The sequence below is a fragment of the Buceros rhinoceros genome, unplaced genomic scaffold (assembly GCF_000710305.1).
Source record: "Buceros rhinoceros silvestris isolate BGI_N320 unplaced genomic scaffold, ASM71030v1 scaffold6391, whole genome shotgun sequence".
Taxonomy (NCBI): Eukaryota; Metazoa; Chordata; class Aves; order Bucerotiformes; family Bucerotidae; genus Buceros; species Buceros rhinoceros.
Genome location: NW_010393570.1, coordinates 1,040 through 24,840, shown reverse-complemented (window position 1 = coordinate 24,840; position 23,801 = coordinate 1,040). Strand labels below are relative to the sequence as shown.

The window sequence follows — 23,801 nt, the reverse complement described above, 5'->3', positions numbered from 1 at the left end:
TTTGGTCTCCATTTGTCCTTCACCCTTGTCCGGGAGCAGAACTCTGTGGTGTGCTGAGTTTACTTATCAATCTGTCCTCCCCAATCTCTCTTTAAAATCGGAAATGAAAGTTTAATTGGGATCCTTAAGTCATCACCGCATTGTGTTAATGAGTGTTTGTTTAGCAATTTAACCGTCATTGTCTTTCCCAAGGTTCAGGCCGGGTAATTGTTATTACTGTGAGGGCTCTGGTGACACCCCAAGGGCCCCAGGTCCCCACGTAATTTAACAACCACTTACCACGTAATTGCTGCATTCCTGGGAAACCCGCAAAGGAAGAATCATGCATATATTTTTCTTTAATTTGTTGATTTTTAAATGTTCTTCCTGGTATTCAGGCACTCACTTTTTAGACTATGAAGAATATTTTTGCCATGGCAATGAAGATGAAAATAACACCAGAAACTGCTGGGATTTATGAGCTCCAAAGAATGTGAAAACCAAGCGATGAAATTATATATTGCCCCTAAGACAGCGTTAGCTTTTCCACCTCCCCCCTGTATTGGTTTGGTACGATTTAAATGAAGATCTGCCTGGTCCTGAAAATTTATACACATATTTCTCCCAGAGAAGGCTCCAAAGAGAAAGAACTTTGCAAGACACGAATTACGCTGCGCTGTAAATTTAATGAGCAAGAAGTGGAATTAAAAAAAAAATAAAATGTACAGGGTAAGAAAGCCAGAGGGTTGAATATGGATAAAACTCATCATCCATTTCAAGGCAACACTTTACAGCTGGATACCCACCTCCTACATGCAACAAATTACATTTTTCACCTCATCGGTAGCAGAGAAAGGCATTATGTCAGAAATGCCGAGCTCCTGCAGTCCCATTAGCTTAGGGAAAAGCTGAGGGTGGTCAGCAAGCACGTGGCCATGGTTATGAACTCAGTCCTGCATCCGGATCACGTTTCTAAGCTTCTGGTTGTTCTTTTGTGGGTTTTCCCCCAGGCTTTATCACGGCCCGCACCGGTTGGAACGACGGTAGGACCTCCCATAAAGACCACCTAGACCTGAATATCCAAGGCTCCCGAGTCCTGAGGAGCTGCCAGAGGAGATGGGGACTCCTCCTGCACTGAGAGCATCCCCTACAGCCGCGGATGCTGAGGATCCCACAGTGGTGTTCTGGGGGAAGGAGCTGAGGATGGGTCCGGGCAGGGTCACCACTACAGGAGAGGGCTGGATCACGTACACTGAGTCCTGGCTTATCACGGCCCGCACCGGTTGGAACGACGGTAGGACCTCCCATAAAGACCACCTAGACCTGAATATCCAAGGCTCCCGAGTCCTGAGGAGCTGCCAGAGGAGATGGGGACTCCTCCTGCACTGAGAGCATCCCCTACAGCCGCGGATGCTGAGGATCCCACAGTGGTGTTCTGGGGGAAGGAGCTGAGGATGGGTCCGGGCAGGGTCACCACTACAGGAGAGGGCTGGATCACGTACACTGAGTCCTGGCACTGCCTGACACAGGGCTCGTTGCAGCTATTCGCCAGCGGGGTTGGGCCGCAGGAGGTGGGAGGGCACAGGTCATAGCAGGACATGGCTGTGGGATGGAACTAAGGCTGAAACACAGGGAAGGACATAAATATACAAAATAAGTTGTAATTATAGTCATGTAATTAAGCTGTTAAGATGACAGAGAGCACAAGAAACTAACTACAGACTACATGGGGCATGGAATAATGTATCTGTCTTGGGTTGAAAGGAGACTTTGATGAAACCCAAACTCCTCAACACCACAGAGGACAGCTCGAGGGGCAGCTCCACCTGCCCCTGAGCAGACTTTGAGAGCTCTTTCCCCACAACCCTCCCCCAGGATGGGTGCAGCCCTGCAGCAGGTGGGAAGCGAGGGACAAGGCTTATGATCTCCTGTTAACACTGTCCAAAGTCATCTGATAAGCAAAGAGAAGAGGTGGAAGATTTCCCACGGATATTTCAGTTACAGGTTACTGAGGTACCGCAACGGAGATCTAGTGCCGAAACATTTGAACATTTCTTGTTCCAACGTGCTTAGGAGCAGAGCAGGATAATTTTTGTGGTATTCTGGTGCAAGAAGTCTTTTCAATACTGTTCAGCACACTTCTAAAAATTTGAGCCCACTTAATTATCCATCTACAAAAAAAGCCCAGATCTCTGTACTGGTTCTCCACATCCTCTTCTAGCTGCTGAGCAAGTCACATGCAGAGATGTGGACACCTCAGAACTGGACAATCCAGTGACACAATGAAAAACGAGTCTGAAGGCCCACGTCCAGGAAGTGCCAGTCTCCCCCCACCACAGATAAAGAGCATAAACCTTTGACTGCTACAGACAAGAAAGCGTGAAAATAAAATACGATGAAGGCAACAATTCAGGACATGGAAAGATTCAGACTTACCCTTTTCACCAAGGAGAATAAAGCAGAAGTGGGTGGCGGCAGCTTTCACCACAGTGGCTTTTATACCGTGTCCTAGAGCGCCTGAGGACCTCAGACATACTTTGTGCATGTAGCTATTTACCAGCCAATTGCTGAAGACTTCTTGTATGCAAAATATTCCCAGCTGATGATTTACTTTTTCCTCACTGCTTGTATTTAATTGTCTCGCCGCAATGGACGCATTCCTCTACTGAGCTTTCTTTTATCTTAAAATCTTAAAAGCCCAGTTAATTCCTGATGAGATCAACTGATGCATTTGGGTCACGAAAGAAATTATTTTGCATTGGAAGGACGATACATGCAACATACATTTGACACAGATAAATAGATACGTTAGGAAAGCTGCATGTGAACTCCCCTGTGAAATCCCTCTTCACGGAAAGCGTAGCTATTTGACACATCTCATTCCAAGAACTTACTATTTCAGACTCTGAATGGGACTGTAGGTTTGCCAAGTTTTGTCAAATCTCCAGATGGCATCGCAAATTCAGAAAATAAAATTGCCACCGAAAGCACTTGGCAGAGCTGGTTATGCTTTACCAGCCTCGAAGGTACTTACCAGGAAATAGATAATTTGAGGGAACATTTTACTTTCTTGACTCGGGAGGATGAAAGAGTATCAGCAGTCTGATCTATTCCTTTGATATTAAACGACTACACTTTCATGAGGGTATTGAGGCACAGCTTTTCAATTTGGCCCTTCATCTACAGAGTCTGCAGTTTTCGCTTTCTTCCAACATCAAACTCCAGGAGAACAATTCAGGTCAGATTGAGGATGCGTGTGAAGTTTAGGCTAGTCAGAGGCCCTGGCTCTCAAAGTCTTGCACAATCTTACCGATGGGGTCATTAAAGCTGCCAAATAGTTTTACATTTGCCAGTAAATTACTATTTTCCCCTCCTGTGTCTCGCAATATTATACAAAATTACACTCCAAATTAATGGTAGCTACTTACAGAAGTTTATAATAATCTTGTGCTTTTTCCTCTTTCAAAAACACCTGATGTTGCCTTTATTTTGCATGATCTTAAAGAACTTTGCCATGTGCAGCAATTCAATTTCTTTTTCAAAGAAGATTTCTAGATTAAAAAGTAATTGCACACAACGCAGAAGCAGACTTCAGGGCAGGGATCACTGTTCCAATCCCTCCTCTCCTGATGTTTAAATCACGTAGCTAGAGACACACAAATCATCTCTGAACTGGGAGTATCTTCATGAAGATCTCTTGGGAAATACCTGCTGATCGCGCCCTTTTGAAAAGCAAAAGTCATCCAAGTTCACAACGCGTTGTCATCAACAGTTCAGACATGCAAATAATGCATTACCAGAAAATGCGAGGGTATTTGGCGATGTTTGAACACGAGCAGCATTTACAATTTGTGACTAAGATCACTAAAAATTGCAGACTTCCTCACATTAAACAGTGTCACAAACTAGACCCCTTTTTATTTAAAATATTAATTATTTGCACATAATTACATGTTAAAAACCCGATTTTGATCACGAGTCACTGGGAGTCCATAGGTATGTGGTGACCCCCACCAGCGACACCACTGACTGACGCCCTCCCCAGTGCTCTTACCAACGCACAGACAACTGAAGTGGTATCAAAATGCTAAAAACCATTATTTTATGGCAATAAATGTCTATTGACCATAAGAGATGCATGAAATGAAACTCATCAAAAGCCACAGCAATGATAAAGAGCACCACGAGTCCTCTCCTGAAGGTGATGGTATGTCACCTTAGCCTGGCTGTCTCAATCCCTTCATCCCAGAAGCTGAAAGCTTTGGAATCTTGCCCCTGGAACAGTGACGCTGAATCTCTTTGTCACTTATCAGCAATGAAATTGCACACTCGGGCCTTAAATTAAAAGCTCTCACTGTGGCAGCCCCTTAAAGGAGACAAAATTCCCAACCAAGCTGAATTTTGATTCATCCACCTTTGAGGAAGGTGGAGTCAGTGTAATGGGGCCAGTGGATGCAAATCAAAAAGATGAAAGAGACACCGTGGATTGTGGTTTTCATCCAGCGCCAGGATAAGCCCAGGCAATAAACAGTAAACAAAACAATTTCACTAGTGGGAACCCAGCCATACTAAAAAAAAAAAAAAAATCAATGGAGGAACTAGTTTGTAAATGTGTAAGAATGTCTTGAATCCTCCAGGCAGCCTGAGAAAGCTATAAAAGCTCCTGCCCTTCAGAACCTCCCCACCTCATCCCTTGCAGCAGATGCTACTGTTCTGGTTTCAGCTTGGTACAGTTTGGTATTGAAATACGTTTTCAGTGACAGCAGCAGCAAACACTCAGTATCGTCCAACCACAGCTCATGTTATTCTGTTTTCTATGGGATCAATGTGTTCCAACTATTCTGAGAGAGATACTAACAGACACCTCCAAGGTTATTGCAAAAGACAAGATACCGCACACTGGGTTTTAGCTGCAAGTTCTGATGAACTACAAAACCAACCAGAGAAACCTTTTACTTTGGGACTGTGCTACACTTGCTGCTACAATAAATTTTAACTCAAAAGATGGGTTGGGACAGGAGTGAAGGGGGGAAATAGCACTTGAGGATTGTTTCGAAGGAGCGAGCTGCATACCAAACCGTTCTGCAACAAATTTTGAAAGCTTGGAGGGAAGATCCCAGCTTTGGAAAGAATGTTTGGTGCAGTTGATTAGAAGAAAGATTAACAGAGAATTGCAGAAGGGGATTGCAAGAGTAGCAAAACGTTCTTTGTCATGAGAAACCTCATTATCAGTCCACCTGAACATGTTAAAGATACAAGACACTTTCACCGTAACGCCTCAGCCATGACTATTCCCAGCTGTATCGAAACTGGTAGCTCCTCCCCTGCGTCAGACACACAGTTTGACCTCTATAAGAGAAATTATTTTGCCACAACTGCAAGCGAACATTGACTTGTTTGGAATGCATCCTCTTTGATCAAGCTTCAGTTGAGACGGCAAAAAATATTACATATTTAATTCAGAGCAGCCTCCTGCTGTGTTATAATATCAGACTCCCAAGTTCCTATTCTCTGCTGTTGGTTATTAAGAAAACCCACTCCTTAAAATTATTAATTCTTTCATGGAACTGATGTAGCTCCTTTAATTTAGCTCCGCTAATGACTGTAGTCAATATAACTTTGCCAACATCTTTCCCTGGCTTTAATTACAGTTCAGCACCAGCCTGCACAGACACAGACGAAGGCTCCAAGCAAGAATTTTCACAGATATCAGGCTCTGAGTTGCAAGGGCTGGCAGGACATTGGATCATCCAGAGCCTTCAGGTAGAGCTTCTCAAACCTTCTCCCTTTAGGGACTAAAGCTCCCAGTCTCTAAACACCACCTTGATTACAACCCAACCAATCAAGCCAGAACAAAGTAACACCCAGTAAAGTTCAGATCTACCAGACACAACAGACAGGACCCAGTTTACAAAGGCGTGCTAAGAAAAGGTTAGAACGTAAAATCTTTTAATCTGTTTCTCCCAGACACGCTCCCAGGCCATTAAACTCACAATTCACTTTCAAAAAACATCACAACCTTCTCCTCCTTCCTTCTGAGACTTACCAGAACCTGATCCCAGCTCCCAAGAGGTGCTGCACCCATCAGAAAGCTCTGGGCTGAGCTCAGAGGGGTGCACCAGATTGCTGCCTCTCTCCCACCACCTCTGCCCTGAGCACACTCAGCTGTGCTCAGGAAAAGCATCACCCCCCCATTCTTTTAAAGGGGTCACAACAGGGTAAAGAAAGCCACAATTTCCTTCCAGGTTACCCGTCCTATTTGTGCAGGAAGCTGAGAACAGATGCACGGAGGTAGTGCTTCATAAAAAGGTTTATCCCTATTATTTCTGGTGTTCCTCATGCCCCTGTAGATTTTCCTGCTGCATCTCTGTCCTCTTTTCTATGTAGATACTCTTGCATAGGGAAGGATAAGGAGAAACTGCATTCTCCTCAGTGAGCTTTTCCCTGAAATCAGGCTATTCCACATCTCAATAAAAGGGAGCTGAACCCGCTCCTCTAAATCAGCTTATTGGCCCATTCTCATCCCTCTTCAAAGACATCCATCTCAAAACATATTCTCATTAAAGAGCAGTATTAAAAGGGCCTTTCCCCAGTCTCCATGGTCCAGTAGGTAAAGGGTCTTCAAAGTGCAAACAGAAGCAGCTCCCTTACTATAAGATTTCTGTTTATGCAACAGCAGGAGACACACCATTGCAGGTGACCATCAGCTCGTTCTAGCCTTTGATAAATGGCCTCAGTCTTGATATACTATGAATAGACAAAAGAAACCTTTTTCTACTACTGAAATCCAACTCAGTCTCCTTTGGCAGTTGGCATAAAGTTGTTTGCATGGTGTTTTCTGGAACTGATAACCTGCAAAGGGACCTGTTCCACCACAGACGAACTGGGAAAGGGGCTGGGAGAAGAAAGAAGTACAAGCAGACACGGAGTATGATGCAACATAAATTTAATGAGGCTGAGGAATGGAAGGAGCAACATAAAATGTAAGGAATACATTCCCATGGTCCACTGAGGACAGTACCCACTCATCCCTCTCACAATGACACACTCAGCAAAATGAAATCTTCCTTCTCCGTTAAGTGAACTGTTCTAATTTAGTCATGCAGAACAATTTCTGTTCATTATGTATTTTACCCAGTCACGGACAAATACAAAGAGAACCAGACATTTGATCAGAAATATAAAGTAAAGCATAACAAAAGTAAGACAAGCAAAGACCTTGTTTTAGGAGATGCCAAGCTCCCACAGATCCATTAACTTCAGGTTGTGGGTGTTTAACATTGCTTCTGAAAACCGTGGCCATGAACTCGGTCCGGCATGGGGTCGTGCTTCAGCATTCCTGGTCGGTTCTTCCTGCTTGCTCCTCATGCTTTAGCACGGCCCATAGAGGCCACTGCGGTAGGTGTTGTAGCGGCGGTAGGGCCGGCTGGACCCACTGCCCAGGCCTGGATAGCCAAAGCTCCCCAATCCCAAGGAGCTGCCGGAGGAGATGGGGACCCCTCCTGCACTGAGAGCACTCCCAACAGCCGCGGATGCTGAGGATCCCACAGTGGTGTTCTGGGGGAAGGAGCTGAGGATGGGTCCGGGCAAGGTCACCACCACGGGAGAGGGCTGGATCACCACTGTTGAGTCCTGGCACTGCCTGACACAGGGCTCGTTGCAGCTGTTGGCAAGTGGGGTTGGGCCACAGGAGGTGGGAGAACACAGGTCATAGCAGGACATGGCTGTGGGGTGAAGGTAACTCTGGAACACACAAAAAAGAAAGAAATACAATACAAGAACTTACACAAAACTCTTATTGGCACAGCTGAAATTCCCTGCTAAGGGGAGCATGTAACAAACTAAGACGAGATTCCATGGGGAACAAGATGACTTTTTTCACCAGGTCCAGAGGAAGTGCTTTGAAAACAGGGTTAAGCGTGCATTTTCTTTATAAGAAGACTGCCGGGGAAGATAGCACTGGTGCATCTCCATCACCAACTCACCCTGAAGCCTCCTCTGTGGTTAGTCAACTCACCCAGGAGCATGGGTACATGTTTCAGCTGCTGCTGAAAGCCTCTTCCGTCACACGGCAATGCGCCCAAACCACAGGGCCATAACTCTGCCCTTGGGAAAAGGCACTTGCAGCACTTCCCATTGCAGCTGTGACTGCACACAGGAAAACTACAAAGGCTCTGCGTGTCCCGGAGAAGTGGAGGTTGATTCTGCAGCCTTCAGATGAAGGTGTTCTGGCGGAGCAGGTAAGGCTCAGATTGTCGTTCCTGATCCAAGTTTTGCCTCTTTGCTAATCAGTCAGTGATGACAAATTTCCTACCTAACACTAACAGAGCAAATAACCTTACCCATTTCACTCCTCTCATGCATGTTCCATCTTGGAGGTCCCTTCTCCCGGTTTTAAAAAGTGGAAAATAGAAACTTAAGCACCTCAAGTCCGTCCAATAAGAAACGGAAGGGCAGGTGGCAAATTCAGCAACACTTCCATTTTTGTGTAGGGCTATTAATACTGAAACCATCAGCAGATCTCAGAAGCTACAGTGCAAATCTGTCCACAGTTGTCTGGAGAATGGAGAAGCAACTGGTTAAAGGTCAGTCCTTGCCTGTGGAATAACTACAAATTGAGCTTGAAATCAGGCATGGACTGACAATTGCTTTCTATGTGCAGGACTGCCAGTCTTGGCCAGTATCCCTGGGTTCTTCTGATCTTCTGGCCTTAGCTGATTTATCCACAGACCAGTATAATACTCTGAACAGGCCCAAGAATTCACTACAGATATTTTGTGTGCAGCTGCAGGATGTGAAAACTTGTTTGGAACTCAGAGTTGAATAAATAGACCTAAATGTCCAACTTTTGCCCCATTCAGTGATTTTTATTACTGACCGCTAGCAGTTAACTTCCTCTTTCTTATGAAATCCTCTTCCTCCCTCAGAGAAAAAAGCTGAACATGCCAAAACATCAGTGAGGAAAAGCTACAAGATCATCACGGCACCAGTTCAACATGTAAAGGGAGAATAAACTGCTCCAGACTTACCTTATGCACCGAGGCAAAGGGAAGAGAAGTGGATGGAAGAGCCTGGAGTCGCTCAGGTTTTTATACCGAGTCCCAAGTTGCCCAACAACCTGGGACAGTCTTTGTGCATGAAGTTATTTATGAGCCACTACTGATTACACGGGGTTTTGCCTTGGTATTTGTGTTTATTACCACTTCACTTCCTTATCTGGTGGCTTGTATATCTGACCACAAGCGGCTTTCATCTTAAAATATTCCGGGACAGGTTAATTTCTGGGAACACTAGAGTGATTAATTCAGAAGAATTTATTCTGCCTTCAAACCCTTTTGGATCTGCCTGGTGTCATTAAAGGAGATGAAGTATAATTTGCATAATGCAGCCCCTTGTACCCTCCTCTGCGAGGTAAATGCTGTTGGAAATCATAAAGAATTTCAGCTGTTGGAGATCAACCTATGAGCACTTGGAGTCTGGGGATTCAAGCCGCTTTTTTAAGGAAAAGAGAGACTGGTTTCTTCAAGAATACACATAGAATACTCACCCAAAAGAGAGAAGCAGCGCAAACCCTGTTAAAAGGGAAGGATGCTGTGAGAGTCGGGAGGAACTGGGAAGAGTTATGGCTGTATACAAAGACTGAGATATAACCAGAAAAACACTTCAGATGCTGCTGCTTTGACATGGAAGAAGAAACAAGTAAGAGTGTTAGAAGTCCAGTCTGATGAGATAATACCAAATGGTAGCGATTCAGTAGAAGAGGATGAAGGACAAACCTTTTTAATAGAGGATCTCTCCTGGCTGTGTCTATTCTGCACCAGATCTCTGTGAATTGTCCTGAAGATTTCACAAATCCACTTCTACTCTTATCTCAGACCTCAAACCACTTGGTTTTAGGTTAACTTCCACTTGCATAAATACGTTGCATCAGTTGGTGCCATTGGTTCCCAAGAGCTCTGCAGAAGATACGGCTTTGTGAAGCTCAGCTGCGGCGGCAGAAGCCACACACAAGAATTCTTCCTTTCCTATTGAGGCATCCATTTCTTCAGCTGTCCTGGCAGTCTGGTAAGATGTTTTATAGACCAATGGTGGAGAAGGGTTAAAGTATTTAATGCATCAATAATTTATTCACTTGCCGTCCATTTTTCTGCCCCTTTGCAGCAGCCCTTGGGTGGCACAAGGAAATGGAGCCTCTTGCGTAGGGGGGGATTGCGGGATGAGTGGTGGAGGGGTGAAATGCATACGCCATCCTAGATACAGAGCTTGGTCTTGAGGTTTTTGCTTTCGCAGCACTTTAACTACAGAGACATGTAAATCACCTCTAAATTAGGAGCGTCTTTGTGAAGATCCCCTGGGAACAGAAATTTGTTTGGGTTGGTCGTGGGTTCTTGAGAACTTCAAAGTTTATCAGAAGCTTTTATTAAAGTGCTCAAGATGCAAAGGATCATGTTATGTGCAAATGTGAGATACGTGACCCATATTTGAATTTCCGTATCACGTCTGTAATAACACATTAGTGAGATTTGGGAGTGCAGGTCAGTCATTGGGTTCTGAAAATTGAATCACTCTTCCTGGCTCCGGGAATTACAGCTATTTCATTTTTAATTAAAAATAGCTCAAGGTTTGGTTTAAGCCATGTCATATTTCAAGGAGATTCTCAAATAAAATGCACTTTTTCAGTGTCACCAACCCTGCCCATTCCTCTCTAATTCCTGTTCCCCCGCCCCTACTTCTCTCTAATTGAAAGGATTATCAGGCTTTTTCAAAATTCATTTCCTGTATAGCAGCTATTTGAGGAATTAATTTGCATAACTATCCTTAGATTATTTCAATAATTTTTTTTAATTCCTCCTTCACCCAAGAAAAAACCCAAAATACTTTTAAAATCAGACTACGAGTTTAAAGAAAAGGATCGAGCAACATTTTCAGAGATGTCTACAGCCTTCCTTGGAAACAATTACAGTTCTGGTTCTAACTCCTGCCACTTTACTGTGCAGTCGGAGCGACTGAATGGCCTGATCTCTGAGATGAATTAAAGTGAGTGAATCAGAATCTCACAGCTTTTTTTTGTGTGTAATTAAGGACAGACCTATATATTCAGAGCGTAATTAGAACTTCTTGCATAACGTGAGAACATCCTCCTGAGACACGTGAGTGACTGAACACCTGGAAAAAAAACTGGAAAAAAATAGAAGCGCACTCACAGCCATAGCTCCAGACATAAAAGTAGCCCCAAAACCTACACGTGGAGAAACAGATGCAGAAAGTTGAAGTTTCCACAGCAAGAATGGTGCCATCTACAGTAAAATTTAATTGTGATTAATCAGTTAATTGTAAGGAAATGGGAGCACCTGATCGCAGGCCCCTGCTGATGCCCTCATGGTATTAACAATTCCTGGCTTATTGCTTAAACAGAAGATGTATCTATAGCTCCAGGTTGTTCAGTTCTGTCGGAGTGTTCTATCACAACCCATTGCTCGTTGTTTGCTCTAATTTTTCATCTGGCCCAGGAAGCTGAAGAAGTACCTGGTGTATGTATAATCTGAGCTGCCTTTTCATGCAGGTTTGAGCTTCATGGCTGCTCAAATAGCTCCCCTGAAGGCAAAGGTGTTCAAGTACAGGTGGACCTCAAAGTTCATACCTCACTGTGGCTGTTTCCATTGTTGATGTTATTCAAATACTGTTGTGAAGAACTTCAAAATGACTAAAGTTTGAGATTTGGGTTTGCATCTTACTGCAGTCTAATAAGTTTAAACAGTTTATGCTACAATTTCCCTTTTTGACTAAAAATAAATGTAACCGACCACGCGGTGCAGATCTGTGGAGTACTTCTGTGAAGAGCCAGGTGTAGTGTGATCATTATGCTGGAATTTAAGGTGGAGCAGTAGAAGAAAACAACAACAAAATGTAATTTACACTGGAGGGAAGAAATTATTTACTCACCAGAACCTCTGCAATTATTTACTCACCAGAACCACACCCGAAATGGGTGGGCTTTAGGGCTTTCAAATATGTTTGAATTGTTTTTCAAATGCAGATTTTAATTATAAGTCACATTGTAAGAGTGCAATTAGTATTTCTCTACCCATGGCTCTGTGTGTGTCAGACCAACCTTCCTTGCAGAACAATGTCTGGGTGCCAGCAAGCCTGATGAATGTGCGCTTGCAACCCGTCACCTCAGAGCAAGGAGTGGCCTGTAATCATTTTCACAAGGCATCATTTCTTTCTGCCAAGGGCTACATGAGATATCGCTCACCCACATTTTGCTGCAATTAGATACCAGGTCCCTGATTTTACATTTCCTTCCCTTAGTCATTTAGGAAGGAACAGATCACAGCCTGCTTGTTCAGAGCTGGAGAGCCAGCACTGACATTCATTCAGCACATTTCCATCCCAGTAAGAAGGGGATGGAAATAAAAAAATTTTAAATTAAGTTTTAATTCAACCTGTCATTTAACCCCACAGACGTCTGCAACTAGTAAGTGCACACCAATACCTTTGCCGAACCCACCTCAGCACCATGAAGACCCACGCAGACAAACCAGGAGTTCAGTTTGCAACATGAGCTGCAAATCTACATTTAAGTAGCCTTAGATTGGTTGGCATTAATTAAAAAAACCCCTCAATATAGTTTTCAGGTGGAGCAGGTCTCCTCTTAGAGCATTTCCCCATGGTCTTTCCTCTTTGGGGACCCACTTTGCTCAGTCCATGCTCATCAGAAATGCTTTCCGATGAACAAGAGCAATTTGATAACAAGCAGTCTAAATACATGGTCTTACCCCGGTGAGGAAAGATAAGATTCAGGGAAGGAAATAATAAATCTGTAGTACCTGTAGACAACCTGTCTCCTCTGTGTGTAATATCCACCATTTATTTCAAAAAAACACAAACAAAAAAAAAAAAAAAAAAAAAAAAAAAAAAAAAAAAAAAAAAGAAAACCCAAAGTGCAAAGTATCTACCTCATATATACCACGTTCCCAAAGTTTCCTGACTCTAAAATGGTTTCTTGGTAAGGAGACCATCAGCCAAATTCTTATTTCTATGAAAAAGCAGCTTGCAATCAATAAACCAGTAAGAAATTTTACATGACATGAGCTGCTAAAAGTTTTTCAAACAAACGCCAGGAGTCTTGGGTTGTGATGCAGCATAACTTTAATGAGATCGAAAAGCAGAATAAAAAAGTACAAAGTAAAATATTTCTAGGATTCAATGAGACAACAGCTAATGTGTCTTTTCATCCCGGGTTCCTTTTCTCAGTGTTGCTGTGAGCTGAGATGATCAAGTCCCATCTACAGCCAGAGAAAAAAATATGTTTCACCAGAAGTATGAAGCATTCAAAGAATAAGACAAGTAAAGACCTGGTTTTAGGAGATGCCAAGCTCCCACAGATCCATTAACTTTAGGTGGGGTTGTGGGTGTCTAACATCACTTTTTGAAAACCGTGGGAATGAGCTCAGTCCTGTATCGAGTCGTGCTTCAGAATTCCTGGTCAGTTCTTCCTGCTTGCTCCTCATGCTTTAGCACGGCTCACTAAAGCCGCTGCGGTGGGTGTTGTAGCGGCGGTAGGGCCGGCTGGACCCACTGCCCAGAACCGGATAGCCAAAGCTCCCCAATCCCGAGGAGCTGCCAGAGGAGATAGGGACTCCCTCGGAGCTGAGGGTGCTGCCCACGGCTGCAGATGCTGAGGATCCCACAGTAGTGTTCTGGGGGAAGGAGCTGAGGATGGGTCCGGGCAGGGTCACCACCACGGGCGGGGGCTGGATCACATATGTGGACTCCTGGCACTGCCTGACACAGGGCTCGTTGCAGCTATTTGCCAGTGGGGTTGGGCCACAGGAGGTGGGAGGGCAGAGGTCATAGGAAGACATGTCTGTAGGTCAGAGGAAAGTCTGAAATACAGGGAAGAAAGTAAATGCATTATAAAAGCTGTATGAAGTTTTAAAAAGTCATGTAAGAGGATACCACATGTGAAAGTACCTAGAGAAGCTGGTCAGAGAGGTCACCATTAGATCAAAATTCACAGTAAAACTCCATGCCTGAAGATAGCATAGAGGTTTCTTTCAGTAAGGCTGCTGGAGGATGTCTCTGCTCTGCGGGTGACCTCTGAACGGAAGTGCCAGTCATGGTAGAGTTCACCCTAACCTTTTCCCAGCAAAGGAATTTCCCATCCTTCGGCAGTTTCCCCTCACACTGTCTCTCTGGCGAAGGTGCAGTTGTGCCTGCACCAGGAGATGGAGAACAGCAGCTGGAGCTCCCATCAGGCTCATAAAGTGGCTCCAAGCTGAACACTGACACAAAATTGGGTTTCCTGCCTTAATGTTAGAGCTTATTCTCTAATAGCCCGGCCAGCAGCACTCGCAGAACTGTAGGAGAGCATTTGGGAAGCACCATTTGCTCCCAGGTCTGCTCATACGACCAGACCAGGCAAACTTGGAGTGCAAAGAAGGATTATTTTCCCAATCAGGGAAAATGTCTGCTGTGATTTGAATTCAAGACACTAGGGTTTGCTGGGATCCCTGCTCTTCTGCCTGCGCTAAACAGGGCTTGGGCACAGGCCCTGGAAAGCAGCACAGTTTTTTATTTGCAAATCCCGGTTTCTTAAGGCGAGACTGTATTTCCAACCCGGCTCATTGGTCCCTCAACCAACTCCTGTAGCATTGGTCTCTAATACAGGGCATGAAGCTGCTTGTTTTGAGAGACAATAGTGCCAGTATCCTCCAAGTCCTGTCTCATTACACTCTGCTTCGCCAGTAAATAAAGCATTGCTTTTTCATAGAAATAAACCTTTCTAGTTTTCCTTCCCCAAAGGAAAAAGCCAGCAATATTTATCAAGAACTAAGAGTAACAACCGACCAAAAAAGCAGTCATCAAAGTGAGAGTTTAGCATTTAAAAAGACATGGGGTAGATTCAGACTTACCTGTTCACCTGGGCGAATAAGGCAGGAGAAGTGGATGGAAAAGTCTCGCCTTGAATAAGCTTTTATACCACGTCCGAGACTGCCTGCAGACCAGAGACATATTTATGCATGAAATTATTTAATGATCCACACTTTTGCATGCAAAATCCACCAAACTGATCAACTTTTTTTCCCCTTTAAAATTGCTTTTAGTATTGCTCTAGTTTTTTCCCCTCCCCTTATTCACATTCCAGGACAAAGCTTTCATCTTCACCAATGGGCACTCACTTAATTGCTTGGAAGGCTGTGGCGACTCGTTTGAATTACAGCAGTAATTATGTCATCTCCTAAGGCCAATGTACATTTTCTGTTTCATTTTAGTCATCAAGATGCTGCTTAAGGGGAGCGTATGTGATGCAGAGTCCTTACTCAAGACTTCACTCCTTTAGGTGCACGATTATTTAGGTTTGAGGTGGGAGCCTGGGCTCAATTTCAAGCTTTTCCATCTCAAGGGTTCAAGCTTTACCACAAGACAAGGTCTATAACAGCTATTCCCAAATTTTGCACTTCTGCACTATTTCAATCCCAATATGGGATTGATGCAATCCATCACAATGCAAACATGCAACTGAGAGGAGCAACAAATATCCATCAGTATTGCAAAGGGTAAAGAAAATTAAGGCCGGTGAGAAATTGCTGACCCAAGACAATAAAACATGTTCTGAACCTGTTTGGGCTAACCCACAGGTTTCCCAGCTTGTCTGAATACAGCTGATACAAACATATGACACTGCATTTCTTTGCCCAATCATAAATTCTAACTTCATTTTCCACGCCAATGTCAATCAATTACATTTTTCATGCAAGAGCTTGATTACTTGATCTGATTACTTCGTGACCTTCAATAACCGCGTCGAATTCTTGATGTGATCTCTGTGCTCTGATCTGAGGAATCACCATTATTTCTGCCTGAAATCTAGTAACTACAGGGGTGTCCAGCAAATTAAGTAAGAATGTGCATGTCAAAGATTGCTTTCAAGTGTGGGTCTTAGAGTGCTCTGCCTGAGCCAAACCAGAAGTTACACCCAGCAGTTATTTTTACATTACATTTACATTACATTTACATTACATTTATCATTATGTGATTTGTTTCAGCTCTGCTGCCTGCCATGGCTCTACTCCAACCTTCTGGAGATACTTGCTTAGGTGGAACATACGCAAAAATCAGGGATCAGGTTCTCTTAGCACCACCATCCCTTAGCCAGAGATATGACTTAATTCTAAATGAAAGGTGTTTTTATACACGGGTTGGTCTTCAGAAGAACAAAGGACTTCACAGTTCAGACCAGATTTTCACTAATGGCTCAAATATGCAAACATTCCTGCAACCTAATATTTGAGGTACATGAAAAGATCTCAGCACTCACACCACCTGGCTAATCGCCTCATTTCAAAGTGTGTGAGTCAAGATCACTCAAAGGCCTTCACAAACTAATTCAAAGTAATCGCCTTCAGAAACTTCAATTATTTTATTAAGAATATTCATAATTGATTTAAAAAAAAGCCAAATCTTCATGTGCTGTAAAATCCCGTAACACTACAGATTTTAACGATTCTCCACAAAAAATTCTATAAAAGAAATTTTCTTCTCTTTCTTCAAAATCTCTACAATTCAACATACTACCTGTCATCTTTTCATAAAATTAAACCCATTATTTTCTATAGCAGGTGAAAGGCATCACTCACCTGGAGAACTCATTTCCCTCTCATCTGTAAAAAGAGATGGCCAAGGAATGCTGAATTTTCCTCATTCTTCCCTCTAAGGATGTAAACATTTATTCTTGGAGGGTTTATAATATTTTAGAAACGGGCTCATTAACAGCCTGGAAATGTTTTCATTGATATTCTGCCAGTTCGGTCTAATTAACACCTCGAGTTCACCCAAAAGGTTGAGACCTTTTTGAGATTGTTAAAGGCTGGTGAACCAGGACATTGCAGCTCACACTCATGGAACACTGATGGAGTTTCACATTCCACATACTCAATTAAAACCCTCTGAGTAACAGCAGAGTGTGCCCAGGGCTGGTGAGCTACCAAATTGCCAAAGAGCTGACAAATTACTTACGTGGATTGAAATCTGTGTCATCTTTACGTTCCCTTCAGAGGCCTGAGGTGTTCAAACGATCCACAGGTCTTTGAGACAAAGGAGCTTTGAGGGAGACTTTTCATCTTCGGCTGGGATGCAACTATGTGGGTACATAAACCATGAGCAATTTAACTACTGGGAACAATCTAACTATTGGGGATAATTCACCCAACTGCAACAGAATTTATGTGATTGGAACTATTTGAATGCCTCAAACCTTCCCAGCATAAGAATATCTTCAATATGCCCCCAAAATCTATTGGTTTAGTAGCTTCAGTGGCGGTTACAAATCTGTTTTAAACCTTAGATCCTTACTTTTAGCAAAACCAATTTACCTGTGAGGATTTCTAAAGGTTTTAATGCCTGCAAGTGTCCTATAATTATTTTATGTCAGCGTGCTTCATGCCTTGACATGATCTTTGTGTTAGAACTCCACAGGGCTGCAGCCAGGACAATGAAGACAGCCAGGAGCCCTAAAATACGCAGTACTTATGCAGTAAATAGCAAGTAAATAGATCAAAAGGTTTTGCTCTCTGTCTCAAAAAGATCTGCCATTGAGAATTCTGCTGCTGTTCACGTTTTACTTTACAAATTCAAGTGGGGATTTGATGATAGAAGAACATAAATCTTTCTTTGCACCCTGCAGCTCCAAGTCAGAGTTATTGAGTGTAAATCACAACAGGGTTCCTTTCAACTAATACACCTATATGCTAATCAGATACCCTGCCATTCTGTTAGGTCATAAAACTGCTCCAACCTTGAGAATCATTTCTTGACAGAGATGCAGAAAACCAAGGATTATGATGACTCAGTGTGGAATCAACATGCATTTCATCTGGAAAATGAAGTATTTTATTGATCTCGAGCTCTAATCATATGTTCTTCTCTCATTAGTGACCCCAGTAGTATTGTTGCTACTGCCTCATAGAGATCACCTACCCAGTGATGAATTTCACCCTGATTCAGAAGAAGGTAGGAGAGGAAGGGAAAAAAATAAGAGAAGGCCGGAGATATGATAAAAGCATCATTTTAATAACACCGGAGATTGGATTAAAACACTGCAAAGCAACAAGTTTCGATATGGAAGAATGGCACGTCTCATGGTGATGAATTCCACAGCCAGAGCTCCTCTGTCAGAGTAGCATTGCACCTTGACAGTCCAGTCCCATCTACTGGCTAAATGAGAAGGTTTACACCAGGCAGTATCATATCCAATGATGTGTAGCAGAAAAACAGACTTGATTAGGAATAGAGTTGAACAAGAGGATAGGCTTTGTTTTAGGGAATTACTAACTCTCACAGCTCCATAAACTGCAGGTGGGGTTGTGGGTGTCTAACATTGCTTCTAAAAACTGTGGCCATGAGCTCAGTCCTGCATCGAGTCGTGCTTCAGCATTCCTGGTCGGTTCTTCCTGCGTGCCCCTCATGCTTGAGCACGGCCCATAGAGGCCACTGCGGTAGGTGTTGTAGCGGCGGTAGGGCCGGCTGGACCCACTGCCCAGGCCTGGATAGCCAAAGCTCCCCAATCCCGAGGAGCTGCCAGAGGAGATAGGGACTCCCTCAGCACTGAGAGCGCTCCCAACAGCCGCGGATGCTGAGGATCCCACGGTAGTGTTCTGGGGGAAGGAGCTGAGGATGGGTCCGGGCAAGGTCACCACCACGGGAGAGGGCTGGATCACCACTGTTGAGTCCTGGCACTGCCTGACACAGGGCTCGTTGCAGCTGTTGGCAAGAGGGGTTGGTCCACAGGAGGTGGAAGGGTACCGCTCGTAACAGGACATGTCTGCGGGATGGAAGTAAGTCTGAAATAAAGGACCAGAAGTAAATAAGATGTAGGAGCCATATTGCACTTACACTTACTCAGCTCAGGTATCAGGACAAGAGGAGCTTTCCAGGAATCCTCTTAGGAACTGAGCAGGGAGTGAGTTGAGAAGGACAAGAAGATGGAGGCTGAAATAATCCTCTCCCTTGTTGGTGATCCAGCAGATCTGCTGGCAGCAGAACAAAAGGAGACATACTTCTATCATTACTTTAATTTCAGTATTTAGTAGATTGTCTGTAGGTCTGGAAAGTCACTACTGAGATCCAGCCCCAGGTAGTCGGAGTGCTGCAGAAGTGGTAATTACGAGTAGTAGTACCTAGTCATTGAACTCTGAGTTCAATACACAGCTAGAAAATGAAAAGAAGAATTATTTGCCAGGTCTCAACTTTGCCTACAAAGAACAACAAATTTGCATACAGTTAAGCATACTTGAAGCTGAGCTCTTTGGAAATCTTTCCCAGACAACTTGTCCAGACGTGGTTTTTATGAGACAGACAGGAGTTCCTCGCGTACCCCCTGGTTCCAACACACCAATAAACACCAAGTTTGGTGGTTCCTGTGCCCGTCTCATCCTGGTGGGTGCTCAGCTCTCCTCTATTTTTCCCCTTCTCCTCATAGTTCTAGAAACCATTTCTCTAAGTTTGCAGGTGTCATCGCACCCTACATCATCATTGCAAAACTTGGCAATTGGAAGACACCAAGCAGAACTTTTGGATGGTGTCTGTCATGCTGAACTCCTTGCTGATACTGCAGCAGAAGGTTGAGGATAGGTGATTAGAGCTCAGTACGACTACTCCTTCTAACCTCAGTATGCAGCTTCATCTAGAAAGAGGTACTTAGAGCCCAAACCTTGTGGTTAGACATAATTGATTTTTAAATTCCACAGACTTTTGCTTTAAACCCTCCTACTTATCTTGCTCTCCAGCTGGTTTATTATCTGGTTCATTTTACCATCTTGTTTACCACTGTACCCAGTAATAAAGTCATCATAACGAAAAAGGGAACACTGGAGAACCCTCCCATGGAATAAACAGCAAAAAAAAAAGGGGGCGGGTGGATTTTCTGGAAGATAAATGCACCCACATCCTTTACAAACACTGTTGGCTTCTTATCAACCCAGCTGAAATTTCAGGCATTACAGATGATGGGTAAGACCCTTAAAGATATAATACGCCCATTGTAACTCAAAAGATGACTGAGCACAACGATCTCTGGAACCATAGATTGGTTTGAGTTGGAAGGAACCTTTAAAGATCACCTAGTTCTGACCCCCTTGCAAACCTAACAGAAAGAAACCGACTTCTTAAAGAGAAAAATTCCTCCCCTCAACCAATCCAGCCACTAGCAGAAGACTGTAGAGAAAAAGAGCAGCAAGTTTTTATGAAGGCAAGAACTCGGGAAACAGAAAAAGAGAAGTAGATTTGAACTAACCTGGTTCATGAAAGAGGAAAAAGGTGAGAGAAGTGGTAGAAAGGACCTGGAGTCGAGTTGGGTTTTATATACTGCACCTCAGATGGCCTGAGGACCACAGGCGTCCTTTATGCATGAAGTTATTTACCAACGAGTATGTCCTAAACACAAAATGCTTCCAACTGATTAAATGGCTTTTCCTTTTTCCTGGCTCTTCGTGACTTTGTTTTCATTTCCTTATCTTCTGACGTATGTACTCCGTCACACAAGTTTCTCTCATCTTCTGGTATTATGGGCCAATTTTATTCCAGTGACACTGTTCAGTCCCAACAAAACTTACACTCCAGTGTACATTGCACTTTAGTCATAAAGAAAAATACGATGGATTTGTACAATGCATAATTCATCATTCAAAGATGTTCTGTTGTTAAGTCTAAATCTCTTATAAATTCCAGTCTCCACCCATGTTTACAAAGCTCTGACTCCAGAAGAACATAAAACCCATCAATACTCTGTGAAAACCAACCTTGAACCACAGAGAGAAAAAAATAATAAACTTTTTACAATTTTAACTGCTTTTCATATGTCAATAAAAATACCTCAGGTGACCCACCTACACACTTAAATATTCCCCTCGTTCCAGACCTAACAATGGTACATGTGAACAAGTACATTTTTAATATATAAATCCTTCAGTAACATCAAGTGCTTACTGGCAACATGGAGAGAATAAATTTCCGCACAAGCTGTAACAATATCCACAGAAATCCTCAACACTTCTGCTTCCTTCTATTAATACAAGAGCTTCTATTTGGTAAAACATCTATTTTAAAAACAAACTCATCAGAGATCAGTGCAGCCTTTTCAAAAAGACTCCTGAGCCGTCTCCCGACTGCGGCTCGACTCCAAATTGGTCTGGTTGGATCAAAGAACTCATCCAAGAGGCTTGAAGCCTTCCTTGGAGATCCAACCATTGTCCTTAAGTGGGTCAGAGACGGAATTGCGTCCTGAATGTGATCTTAGTCTGCACTCTCAAGACACCCACAATCTAACAAATTGCTGAGGAGCTCAAAAAAAATCGTTATTAGGTTGCGCTTGGAGTAATTTCATATTGACACTAACATAAAAGCACCAGAAATTAAAAGTAACAATAAATTGTGAAGATGAAAGAATTGTAATGGGTAAAGGATGCTTCTCCTGCCATACCAGGCTGAACCTAGACTGGAAAATAAAAGCAAAGCAATTTCATTATCAAGAAAAGGTTCCACCTGCAAAAATACATGAGAACTAATTCATGCAAAAGAAGATGCCTCGATAATCTCAAATTTGCAGACACCCGTATGGGTAGTTCTTGTACCCATTTCTCCAATCCTCACACACAAAGGGAAAATGACTTTCCAACCTACACTGATGTTCCTCAGGAACTCTCTCTCTAATGATACATTCAATAAAGACTTCAGCATCCCGCAGGAATACTCCGTGATGTCAAGATGGCTGGTTTCAGGACGCCACTTCCTCTTTTAAACCAGCAAGCACAGACCTGGGGACTTACAGCAGCCAGCAGGTCTCTAAGATTTTCCATTCCCAGCAAGAACTACAAATGCACCTTTCAGCTCAAGCTGAAGGCCACTTAACCAGACATTTCACCCTCCTCCTATTCATTCTTGTGCTCTTTATGCCGCTTGTCCATTTGCATCACTGCAAGCCACCGTCCCGCCACCAAGAACAAAGCCGTACTTTGATGGGCATCAGCAGGTGACCAGAGGGAATAACTAATCACTTCAGTCACACCAGTCCTGCCAACGGGTCACCATGCGCTCGTCTACACGGACCAGTCCCTTCAACTGTCTGCTGAGAAAATGCACTCGTGGAAACCAATTTTTAAGCAGAGACTCCACCCGGTCGACTACTAAACTTTTTCTCCCTATTTTGATTTTCTTAAGTAATTAAGCGAAGAAAACTTAGAACATCAGTGTAAAATGTTTTTTTAAAAAACAAACCTACTTCGTTTCCAGGACTGTGTGGCCATTTGGACCAGTTCCAGCACTGAACCTGAATGTCAGGATCTTCCACCTGGTTCCTCCATTATTCCTATCATCTCAACACTATGATATTTTAATTTTCAAAGAGATTTTAGTGGGCTCTAAAGAAGAAAATTCTGCACAATGTATGAGTCATCAGAAATTACATTACTTTCATTCTTTTTTCTTTCCTGTGCTGCATCTAGCCAGACCCCACATAGCTCCACTGGAAAATAAAGAAGTCCATCCCAAAAACTTGGGAAAGCAAAGAATTCCACAACAAACACTTGGGGAAAGCTGCTGTACCTACAGACAAGGGTTTTCTTTATTGTTCTTTGGTATCTCTCAGTTGCACACAATGTGCTGAGTTTTAACATCTTGGACAGAAGTCCTGGATGGTACCAGGATTAAAACCAAGCCGTTCTTCAGGGAAATACCTGTGATCATTGGTCTTCACTCATTTAAATCCTCTATTTTATGAGAGGTTTTGTGTGGAATACAAAGGAATTAGATTACTGGATTTTGAGGTTTGAAAGAGGACAAAGCCCATCACAAAATTTTATTAATGATACAATCATCTAAACAGTCTTCTTACTCTGATGGATTTGAACTCTTGCTTTATCTTTGAAGGCTTCAGTGAAGATCACCCAAGGTGTGTCATGGTTAAAGCTTCACAGTCTGGTCGTATTACATCTGACCAAAAATAGAGACCCAAATACTGCTTATGAAAATCTTATTACGCACTTTCAAAGTCTCAGAGTTTCAAAGATGCCAAATAAGTGATAAGATCAGAAAACTCCCATCCCAAAATATCATGACTGAGCTTTTATACACAGATATGGAAAAAAATTGGAGAAATCTAGTATAAATAAAAAACCTACCTATATTACATAAGTAAACCTGGTCAATGCTTCAAGAGTGTAAACAGAGCAATTATTTTTGTCAGGTTGGTTGTGGTGACTGTTCAAGTCACATTTTCCACTGAGAAGGAACTATGCATAGTTTTGCTGTACAATAACACATTCCTCCCCAAGAGAATGACAAAAGGAGAAGAAAACTACAAGGAAACTCAAATTCAGATGCAATATCAGTTTAATGATAAAAAGGCAAGTAGTATTCAGCAAAACATAAAGGAATACATATAATTATAACAGGGCAAGGAGCCATTTAAGCCATTCCAACTGAAAGACAGCAAGTAAGACTCCACTTTTCCTTAACTCCTGAATAAAACCCCTCACAATCATTGAAAAGTAGCGCACTACACCCAGGCAATGTGAAGTTCAAAACCACAGATGCAAGGAAAATCATCAAAAGCAGGAATTCCAAGAGTGAGACATATGCTGGCCATGTGTTTCCAGACAGCATGCTACTTCCTGCCCTCCTTTGCGAAGAGCATGAAGGTGCTCAAGCCATCTGGAAACCCTGGCCAGCAGCTGCATCCTCAGTCCGGCACCTGGCTTTGGGATCTTGGTCAAGGCACTCGCTGGACATCCAGACCAGCCCTTTAGCACGGCAGGGCCCCTCCG

General features: G+C 43.1%; 2 protein-coding genes across 2 annotated transcripts in view; both read right to left on the bottom strand.

Annotated features, from left to right (window-relative positions):
* Positions 1-7,350: 7,350 nt before the first annotated feature.
* On the bottom strand, positions 7,351-7,701 carry LOC104501133 (feather keratin 4). The gene has a single exon (XM_010144891.1). It carries the CDS (start codon positions 7,699-7,701, stop codon positions 7,351-7,353), a length of 351 nt encoding a protein of 116 aa, XP_010143193.1.
* A 12,484-nt stretch (positions 7,702-20,185) lies between these two features.
* Positions 20,186-23,801, bottom strand: part of LOC104501134 (feather keratin 2) — a 3,918-nt gene continuing 302 nt past the window's right edge. The window contains exon 2 of the mRNA XM_010144892.1: positions 20,186-20,196. Coding sequence (XP_010143194.1) covers positions 20,186-20,196 — 11 coding nt within the window. The remainder of the gene's footprint in view (positions 20,197-23,801) is intronic.

Excerpts from the sequence above, each read along its gene's own strand:
- LOC104501133 (XM_010144891.1), bottom strand. The coding sequence starts at position 7,701 with ATGTCCTGCTATGACCTGTGTTCTCCCACCTCCTGTGGCCCAACCCCA.